The following is an 11035-nucleotide window of genomic DNA, read 5'->3' as shown; positions in this document are numbered from 1 at the left end:
TATAATGAAAAAAATGCAGTCAACAATTCGAATGCACAAAAATGTGTTACATTAATTTAATGTAAGAAAGACACAAATTCCATATAGTTCAGTCAGCAATTTTTTGACAGATGAGTTTTCTTTTTTACTGAATAAATACAGAGAGAAATGTAAGAAACAACGCCCCCTGTTGCCACAAGGTGGTATGGCTCGTATTCGCTGGACACCTTTTCCAAACCTTCATTAAGGTATAACAAACAAAACTGTCAGGACAAAGAAAATGTACGGCGAATAATTGAATAATGTACTACCATAGCGTCTTTATGTGAAACAAAAAGGCGAAAAATGTCTTTAAGAAAAAACATCGTTTGCGACATTCCGGCCTTTGTAGTTTTGCCTGCTCTTATTACCATCCATAATTCGATCAATCAATCAATGTTTATTTATACAGCCCTAAATCACCAGTGTCTCAAAGGGCTGCACAAACCACAACGACATCTTCGGTAGAGCCAGGATAAGGGCAAGGAAAACTCACCCCAGTATGACGTCTGTGACAATGACGACAATGAGAAACCTTGGAGAGGACCGCATATGTGGGCAACCCCCACCCCCTAGGGCAGTGTTTTTCAACCACTGCCGTGATATACAGTCTGGTGTGCTGTGGGAGATTATCTAAATTCACCTATTTGGGTTAAAAATATTTTTTGCAAACCAGTACTTATAGTCTGCAAATTATGTGTTGTTGTTGAAAGATGGTGCTGTCTAGAGCTCGGCAGAGTAACCGTGTAATACTCTTCCATATCAGTAGGTGGCAGCCGGTAGCCAGTTGCTTTGTAGATGTCGGAAACAGCGGGAGGCAGTGTGCAGGTAAAAAGGTATCTAATGCTTAAATAAAAAATAAACAAAAGGTGAGTGCTCCTAAGAAAAGGCATTGAAGCTTAGGGAAGGCCATGCAGAACAAAACAAACTGAACTGCCTACAAAGTAAACAAAAACAGAATGCTGGACGACAGCAAAGACTTACTGCGGAACAAAGACGGCGTCCACAATGTACATCCGAACATGACATGACATTTAACAATGTCCCCACAAAGAAGAATAAAAACAACTACAATATTCTTGATTGCTAAAACACAGTAGATGCAAAAAATGTGGAAAAACACTGCCCTAGGGGACCGAAAGCAATGGATGTCGAGCGGGTCTAACATGATACTGTGAAAGTTCAATCCATAGTGGATCCAACACAACCATGAGAGTCCATTCCATAGTGGATCCAACACAACCGTGAGAGTCCAGTCCAAGGTGGATCCAACATAACCTTGAGAGTCCATTCCAAAGTGGATCCAACACAACTGTGAGAGTCCAGTCCAAAGTGGATCCAACACAACCGTGAGAGTCCAGTCCAAAGTGGATCCAACACAACCGTGAGAGTCCAGTCCAAAGTGGATCCAACACAACCGTGAGAGTTCATTCCAAAGTGGATCCAACACAACCGTGAGAGTCCAGTCCAAAGTGGATCCAACACAACCGTGAGAGTCCAGTCCAAAGTGGATCCAACACAACCGTGAGAGTCCAGTCCAAAGTGGATCCGACACAGTAGCGAGAGTCCGGTCCATAGTGGAGCCTACAGGAAACCATCCCAAGCGGAGGCGGATCAGCAGTGCAGAGACGTCCTCAACCGATACACAGGCGAGCGGTCCATCCTGGGTCCCGACTCTGGACAGCCAGTACTTCATGGCCACCGGACCGGACCCCCTCCACAAGGGGGAGGGGGACAGAGGAGAGAAAGAAAAGCAACGGCAGATCAACTATTCTAAAAATTAAACTTAAAAAATAAACACCAACGGTTATATGTTGATAAATAATTCCGATGCACTGTTCAGTGGAAATTATGCATAATGGTTTCACGGTAGGAGAGGGGTTAGTGCGTCTGCCTCACAATACTAAGGTCCTGCAGTCCTGGGTTCAATCCCAGGCTCGGGATCCTTCTGTGTGGAGTTTGCATGTTCTCCCCGTGATTGCGTGGCTTCCTCCCACCTCCAAGGACATGCACCTGGGGATAGGTTGATTGGCAACACTAAATGGGCCCTAGTGTGTGAATGTGAGTGTGAATGTTGTCTGTCTATCTGTGTTGGCCCTGGAATGAGGTGGCGACTTGTCCAGGGTGTACACCGCCTTCCACCCGATTGCAGCTGAGATAGGCGCCAGCGCCCTCCGCGACCCCAGAAGAGAATAAGCGGTAGGAAATGGATGGATGGATGTGTCGAATAATGACAAACACATCGTGTTGTCGTGCTACTTTCGATCAGGCAATCTGGCTGGCCTTCCTTTAGAGCTCGCTGTACTTCCGCCCTGCCTCGCGGATTATCTTTGGCGTTTTTGTCTAGACTTAATACTTTAGGGTACAAATTGGGAGAGCGCACACTGCACAACCTTCAAGATGCTGGCTACAATGCGCAAACAACTCAGAAACCACCCAGCTGTAAGTAAACGTTACTTTTATTCACATAAAAAACATTTTTCTAAATGTGGATTTAGCAAGTGTTGGGGTGTTAGCTATTTTAGCGGGGCTGCTAGCTGTGGCACGCGCCCAAGCTATCCTTGAAAAGTGAACCAAACTATGAGTATATCACACTTTTCATGATGATATGTGTTTATTATACGTTTAAATGCTTACAATTGAGTGCGGTGATGCTGGGGAGTAAGATGAGGTCGTAAACGCAGACCGAGTGATAAGACCGCTAAGTAGGTGCTACACTGGGCTGTAAATAGCAGCTAGTTAGCGTGCCAGCGTGTTAGCAACAGCAAACGCAAGCTGCTTATGCAAGCACGTCAAAACTGTCAAAACCTATCAACGTAACACCACATATTACACATTTCCATACAAACTAATCGATTTCCTTAACTTTGGAACAAACTAAATTCCCATGACAACCACAATGATTTGAACGTTTTTTTTTTCTTTTTTAAAGGGACAAGCGGTAAAAAAATGGATGGATGGATGAATGGATAAAATTGAACAACAAACATACATAATTTATAATGCACACCAAAGTCCACGATCTTTTAACATAATCAACAATCTACACATCAGTTTGAACAAATCACATAAGCAAAACATGTCAAGAAAAGAAAAGCAAATAGAGTGTATTAAATATTAGTTAATAATAATAGAAAATATGAAAAAAGACAAAAAGGGTTACCTAAATAAATGTTTTTAACAAATATATCAATTTAAGGGCTTTAAGGATTTTCTTATTTAAACGGGGATAGCAGGTCCATTGTATGTGTCATACTTGATCATTTCGCGATATTGCCATATTTGTGCTGAAAGGATTTAGTAGAGCCCTGCGATGAGGTGGCGACTTGTCCAGGGTGTACCCCGCCTTCCGCCCGATTGTAGCTGAGATAGGCGCCAGCGCCCCCCGCGACCCCGACAGGGAATAAGCGGTAGAAAATGGATGGATGGATGGATTTAGTAGAGAACATCCACGATAAAGTTCGCAACTTTTGATGTTGATAAAAAAGCCTTTCCTGCACCGGAAGTAGCAGACGATATGCGCGTGACGTCATGGGTTGTGGAGTTCCTTACATCTGAACATTGTTTACAATCATGGCCACCAGCAGCGAGAGCGATTCGGACCGAGAAAGCGACAATTTCTCCAATTCATTTGAGCGAAGATGAAAGATTTGTGGATGAGGATAGTGAGAGTGAAGGACTAGAAAAAAAAAGGCGAGGGCAGTGAGAGCAATTCAGATGTTATTAGACACATTTACTACGATAATTCTGGAAAACTCCCTTATCTGCTTATTGTGTTACTAGTGTTTCAGTGAGATTATATAGTCGTACCTGTACAACCTGAAGGTCGGCCCCGCACCTTTCTTCAGGACCTGTCGACGGGTGGTGGCGATGCCCATCTCTGCCCTTCGCAAGGAAACCTCTTTGAAACACAATCTTTCGAAATGATCGCTGCATAACACACTGTACTTTGTGTGTGTGTGGTCCAATCCAACCGTGTTGGCTTGACCGCTCTGTTCCATAGTAAAGCTCCACCGTCATCTTTCGGGAATGTAAACAATGAAACACTGGCTGTGTTTGTGTTGCTAAAGGTGGCCGCAATACACCGCTTCCCACCTACAGCTTTCTCCTTTGATGTCTCCATTATTCATTGAACAAATTGCAAAAGATTCAGCAACACAGATGTCCAGATTACTGTGGGATTATGCGATGAAAACAGCCGATTTATAGCTAGTAACGATGCTGGAACAAAATTTCATCTACAATGTGTGACGTCACGCGCACGCGTCAACATACCGAGACGTTTCAGCAGGATATTTCGGCGCGAAATTTAAAATTGCAAATTAGTAAACTAACCCGGCCGCATAGGCATGTGTTGCAATGTTAAGATTTCATCATTGATGTATAAACTATCAGACTGCGTGGTCTGTAGTAGTGGGTTTCAGTAGGCCTTTAATCATCCTCCAACATTTGATTGGTAATTGTAAACCATTAAGCCAATTAGAAAATGTAGGCCTTTCATAAATCCAATCCAATCCACTTTATTTATATAGCACATTTAAACAACAAACATGTTTGCAAAGTTCTGCACAACAATATAAAAAAACAATATTCAAATATTATCCTTAGCTTCACCAATGACTGATTAAAAACAAAAAATAAATAATATATAAAACCAACAAAACAATATAAAAATAAATATGATTAAAAACGATTTTAAAGGGTAAAACCAATTAAAACAGTAGGTAGATATTGCAATTAAAAAAACACAGAGTACAACAGAGGACCACACAATTCACGTAGTGTTAAAAGCCAAAGAATAAAAGTGGCTCTTAAAACTTAAAACACTCCACTGTGGAAGCAGTTTGAACATGGAGGGGCAGAGTGTTCCAGAGCTTAGGGCAGACCACAGAGAAGGCCCTGTCTCCCCTGGTTTTACGTCTTGTCTTGGGCACTACGAGCTGGAGCTGGCTCTCGGACCTCAGAGCGCGTGCAGGGGTGTGAGTAAAATTGGATGAGGTCCGAGATATACTAAGGTTCCAGTCCACCAAAATGTGGACTAGCACCTCAAATCTCCAAATCGACATTTATGTAGAACATTTTTTGCCTGGAGAATAATAATGTTGACAAACATTTCTGTGTTTTTATAAAAATACCAAATTTGATCTCTTCTGTAGAGTATGGGGACATCTCCACACCCTTGTTTCTCAGCCAATCTCTGATCTCCTCCCAGTACAGTGATTTGAAAGTTGTTGTAGGGGTACTTGTTCATCAGACTTATGGTCATGTGTACATCTGTACGATTTTGAGTAAAAATTTAATTGCGATTTTTCTCTCCAAATTTGTGATTTGATTTGCAATTTATATATTTTATACATATACATTCATAAAACTGAGAACATAGCGAGTGAAAGAATACATCTTACTTTTAGACTGTCAATTAACATATTTTCCTCACAGAACAATATGCAACCATTTACTTTCAAAACGATGAGACTTTATGCAGACACTCAAAGCTTTTGTTTACATCATGATCTTAAGCTGAAGAAATAATCAATACAAATACAGCAAGGTTTATATGTTGTCCCACAAATTATTGCCGATAAACTATTCATTATCAGCCATATTTTTTGACCAAATTAAGCACTAATGTAATCATCATATGTAATATAATGCAAGTTACCATTTAACAGAGTATACTCTTATTTCTCATTACTGTAGAATTTACCATTGTATTGTAATCGGACAAAAAATATATTTTAGTTATCCTGTATAAATAAACACAACAATTAAATGGACTCAACTGTGTAATAGGGCTGCAAATAACGATTATTTTGATAGTCGATTAGTCGACTAATTAAATGGTAAAGCGTACACATATTTAATGGCTCTAATCATGCTATAACTGTGCTGCTCTTCAGGTGTTCCAAAAATGACTAATAACATTTTGTCCATTTAAAAGAAAGAGAAAGGCAAAGTGCCAAAAAAAAAACAATTAACCTTGTGTATGTATTTAAAAAAACTGTTAAAATAACAGCAATAAAAACCAACAACAAAACACAAAATCAAACACAAAAAGAAAATAATAATTTTGTGACGTTTAAAAAGCTGCACACTGGTATTTTGACAATTGATTTACTCTTGGCAGTTTTAGCACTCTAATAGACTCTGCGTCATATTGTCTCTTGATTAATTCTTTAAATGTTGGCTGTTTAATAGATTGTATGTTTATTCTTATGATACCTTGATCTTTTTATTTGTTTCCATCATGACGTTCTGGCTCGCTCGTCCGTGTTTATGGGCTCATGTTAGCCATCAGGGTTGAAGTTGAAATTTTCCCACTATGGAGCATATTGCTTTGTAATCATATTTTCTCCTCTTGTTTTTTGTTACTTTGCAGAACTTCTCTCTAATGAGTCACAAATCAGGAGGCAATGTCTGTCAGTCCTGTTTGTGCCACTCTCCGCCCACTGTGACAAAGATTGTGGATGACTGAAAAGGGGGCTTACTGCGTTCGGTTAATTCTATTGTTAAACAAACGCGCTGAGAGTGATGCACAAAGTGTGACCGCTTTCTTTCGCAAGAGACAGAAAAACCAATCACTCATTGACATAGGAGTTTATCAATTTCGACATTATATTCATTTATCGTTCGATTAACTGACCTATTGACTATTGACTCAGCCCTAGTAGTCACCATGAAAACTTTTTCTAAGGTGCAAGTGGTGTTATTAGTGTACTGATTGTCTCCACTGCAACACATACAAACTTTTTGTTACCTGTAAACACTGTTGATTGACCAGCAGGCAAATGACGAGTGGCTCAACAATTCTGATTGGCGAACATGTCTGTCACTCGAATGCCAGTGACGGCGGTGAAAAAGAAAATACCTTTGCCTTTTGCGGTAACGTAATCGCAATAATTAAAACTTCAATGTAGATTTGATGTGGATTAATCGTGCAGCCTTGGTCACATGTCACATATATGGGCAGAGCTATATTAAATGTTACATTTGCAGGCAATGGTCGATGCAGTTTTTCTATCTAAAAGTGCAGAGTGCTGCGTTTGACATGTAAACCAAGTGTCAGTGGTTTAAATGTTCAATGAAAACCGTTTCCACTCTTGATCCCTGCAGTTGATTCCACTCTTTTTCTTCATTGGCGGCGGCTCGGCCATGTCCTTGATGTATCTTGCTCGTCTGGCCCTGAGGAACCCAGATGTCTGGTAAGGATGCTTAACGTAACAACTATAACATTATAGCCTTGTCCAGCTGTTTACTAGCGTATACTACTTATGTTTAGCTAACTTTTACAGAAAATTAATGTCTGTAAATGAAATATTGGCTCCAAATCGTCCTCCTTGACTACTGATAATCTGTACCAGCCCTGAAAAAAACATATCGGTCGATGAGTTCCTTCTTGTTCTCTATCCTTATGTGTTGGGGCAGACTGGTTCGCACATTCACATGCATCCTCCGCCGTTACCATTTCTAGTACAAAGTAGCATATTTTTCTAACTTATATCTGTCAGTAAACTCCATATGGAAGCGCTAAAAACAACAACATAGCAGACGGGAAAAAGACGCAGTCAAAGGGGGAGGACTTTGTCACGTAATGTAAATAAGATGAGCAAAATGGTGCATTCTGAAGAGACAGTCAAAAAAGCGACTTGAAGATAGTCTGTTAAATATAATCTTTGCAAAGTTTTGACTGAAGCACCATTACATGTTATGTTGACCGCAAGGAAGTGTTTAAAATGTCCCCAAAAAAAAATCATATGACCCATTTAAAAGTACAATTTCAATGTTGATGTGCATTTATTTAGAAAAAAAAGTTATTGCAAGTAGAACAATAGATTATTTGAACAATTTTCCCTGAAATGTTTTTTCGATATCTTTTATTAAAACTAATCAATATATTACTCGATGACTAAAATAATGTATACAGTAGCTACAGCCCAATTTTTATGTTGCAGTTCAATTGTATTTTCTGCTACTTGGCAGCTGGGATCGCAAGAATAACCCCGAGCCCTGGAACAAGATGGCCCCCACTGATCAGTACAAGGTACGTTTGCCAAAACCACTCAAAGGTAAAGTTGCAGTTGGATTAGTCGAATGGCCTCAGATGCGAAGTCAAAGTGTCTGCAAAGGTAATAATTAAAATGAGTTTACCTACATTAAAATTACAATGCCAGGAAAGAGGTATAATATTTTGTTGTCAAGATAAAAAACAAAACTATTGGACTGAATCCACTTAAGGTCATGGAGGTGTGCTATAGGAACGGACGACACCTTACAGTTTGGTAGAGGTTCCAAGAATCCTCCAAACAGTGGTGGACATGACTTTACTCGCACATACGCTTGTAGTTGCGTGGTACCGCTTCCAACAGCACCGGATCGCGGCTTCCGCCTAGTGATTCGTCACAAGCTTTTCTTCTCCATTGTCCTCTTCAGTTCTTTGCCGTGAACATGGACTACAGCAAACTGAAGAAGGAAGGCCCTGACTTCTAAACCTGTCTCATCCGCCGGACCCAAAGCACACTGATTGGCTGATCGCTTTGGACTTCTTCTGGGATTCTGTGGGCCGCAGAGGCGAAACTCCGCACAATGTTTCACACATATTTAAGTTTGCTCATTGCATCCCCTCTTTAAAACCTTTTCTTTGTCCTCTTCCGTTTTTGGATGGCTGTCAATAAAGTGAAAGGAGTCTTTTCTCCTGTTTACAGAGAAAAGAACCAGTTTGTTTTATTGTCCTCATCCAGCCTGCTTCACTTTTTATTTGCTTTGCCACGCTGAACCTTTTTACCTCATTTCACCTTCATCCTGCTCACCTTTGTGCCACTGGAGGGTTGGCGGCGTTCCGGAAACTTGTGGACACTTTCTGTCCCGGTCGCAGCCGCACGCAGGGCGCCCCCTGGTGGCCCTGCAGTGACATCACCAAACAGCCGGCAAACATTGAGCTGTTTTTGAAAAGCAACACTTCAGCGAGGAAAGAGGAAACCGGTGGAGCGTTTCGTCTTTTAGAATATCAGCGCGCACAGTCTGATGAGTTTGTAAATGTCAACATGTCGCCGCGTTGGAGGCGGCAGGGAAGCGGCAAGGATGAGCAGCCAACGCCGTGCACAAAATGTCAAGAAGACCTTTTCTGTTTGAACAGAAGCCCTCGTCTGAATAGCACACACCCACCTTCTTCACGTCTGCACCTCCGCATGCCGCTTTTTCATTTCCATTTAGGAACGCCGTGTGCACAATTTGCCAACCCTCCTCGACTAAAATAAGTGCTATTTAATGACGGCTGCGAGTCGCAAAAAGTCATTAGTCAGTTCGTCTGAAGTTCACTTTCGAACTTCTTACTGTTTACATCAGGGGTGTCCAAAGTGTGGCCCGCAGCTAATTTTTTACCGGCCTTTGACACATTTTAATAAAAACAAAAAACAAATAAAAGACCATATTGCTGAAATGTAATGAGAAAAAGTTACGATAACACAAAGCTGCTATGCAGGCTGTTATTTTCTTTAAAACTGTCATTGCTCAAAAATAATAAATTAAAATCAATGTTTTTATAAATTCTTGACCCATTTAAAGCTGTAATTACTTCAGATGAAAAATCAATTTTGAAATCTTTTCTGAGGGGAAAATTTGCATATTTTGTGTTTGCCATATAAAAAAGTTTTCTTAAAAAAAAGAAAAAAAAAAGACATAAACCAAACTAGTGACAAATAAAAAGTGACAGATATATCTGTGGTTGATCTAGAAATTTAAGTGTTGAAAGTTTAAAACACATAAATGAGTGGAGCCCTTTTGAATCACTGATCATTTTAGTGTGTTTTTTTCTTTTTTTTAAGCAGTCATTGCTTAAAACATAATAGATTGAAATCAATGGTGTTCTGAGTTATTGACCTATTTTAATGATCCAAGTGCTTCACATCAAATATTGTACTTTCAAATATTTTGTAGGAAAATACAGAAAACAGAATTTTCCTTGACAAAATGGGCATCAAACATTTTTTGTTTGTACTTCATAACATCAGACCTGAATTTTATCATTCTAGATATTTTATATAAAAAAATATATTTATGGGACTTATTTTTAACTTTTTACAAGCAAGACCTTTTTGGGTCCCAATGACCAAACTTAAGGGGAGCCCGAAAGGTTAAAAATAATCCATATTTTGTAATGGTTTTGAAAATGAAAACTAGCAAAAAGGCCCCCACATGCTCAAATTTTTTTTTGTGCGGACCTCAGTGGAAAAAGTTTGGACCCCCTGAATTACATTTTGGGTGCCTTTTGTATATGCCTCAATGCTGGAAAACAAGAAACCTATTTACTACAGTATCTTGTTAAATGAACTTTTCTTTAGATCAGTGTGTTTGGTGCAATAATAAAAAGTCCTTTCAAATTGAGTCAGCATCTTTCTTTTTTAATATCAGGGCTTGTGGCAGCAGATGGCTGTTACCATGGCAACCACTCCGTGCCTGATGGTTTCCAACCACAGGTCAGAGGAAGGTTGTGAGTTCTGTAACGCCCAATCCTCACAGGACGCGCGGCTATAGAGCCACGCTGAACCCCGTGTTTAACCCCGCCCTCTGACCGCCGCCTCCCCTCTGCCCCGCTGAACGTGTAGCATCGAGGAAAAAAAATAATGAGAAAGGAATGACTTGAGGTGAGACTGCCGCACGTTGTCACGTACAGGCAATGGCAAAGGTCAGCTGGCATAAGGGCGAGAGTGCGCGGAATTCTGCTGCGTTCATTCCGACAAAGTTGCAACGCTATCTTGTTTGGGCGCCACTCATCAAAGCCTCAGTGTGAAAGGTTGAACTTTATACTTTTATGGTATTTTTCAACACTTTTAATGCGTGTCGAAAGTGTTGTCCAACATCTAGCCTTGATGCTTTTTTGCTTTTAGGAAGCCCTAGTGGGAATATGTCCGGTTGGGTGTGTAGCTTGAATGCAAATGAGCTGTTTGTCTCTTCTGTTCTTTATCCACTTTTTTCATATTAGGGATGTAACGATAAACAATAGGCGTTAGGGCTGGGCGAT

The 11035-nt window shown here is 40.4% G+C and overlaps 1 protein-coding gene across 1 annotated transcript; it reads left to right on the top strand.

Moving 5' to 3' along the window:
• Window positions 1-2292: 2292 nt before the first annotated feature.
• ndufa4a (NDUFA4 mitochondrial complex associated a) lies at window positions 2293-10398 on the top strand. The gene is made up of 4 exons (XM_061905504.1): window positions 2293-2460; window positions 7132-7220; window positions 7999-8059; window positions 8449-10398. The coding sequence occupies exons 1-4, from the start codon at window positions 2419-2421 to the stop codon at window positions 8503-8505; spliced, it is 249 nt and encodes an 82-aa protein (XP_061761488.1). The 5' UTR covers window positions 2293-2418; the 3' UTR covers window positions 8506-10398.
• The last annotated feature ends 637 nt before the right edge of the window (window positions 10399-11035 follow it).

Source organism: Nerophis ophidion, linkage group LG07 (assembly GCF_033978795.1).
Source record: "Nerophis ophidion isolate RoL-2023_Sa linkage group LG07, RoL_Noph_v1.0, whole genome shotgun sequence".
Taxonomy (NCBI): Eukaryota; Metazoa; Chordata; class Actinopteri; order Syngnathiformes; family Syngnathidae; genus Nerophis; species Nerophis ophidion.
The sequence above is the reverse complement of the archived record's forward strand: the minus strand, read 5'-3'. Positions and strand labels throughout refer to the sequence as shown.

Coding starts and splice junctions, on each gene's coding strand:
- ndufa4a (XM_061905504.1), top strand. CDS start 2,419: ATGCTGGCTACAATGCGCAAACAACTCAGAAACCACCCAGCT. Junction 2,461..7,131: donor AACTCAGAAACCACCCAGCT/GTAAGTAAACGT, acceptor TGATCCCTGCAG/TTGATTCCACTCTTTTTCTT. Junction 7,221..7,998: donor CTGAGGAACCCAGATGTCTG/GTAAGGATGCTT, acceptor GCTACTTGGCAG/CTGGGATCGCAAGAATAACC.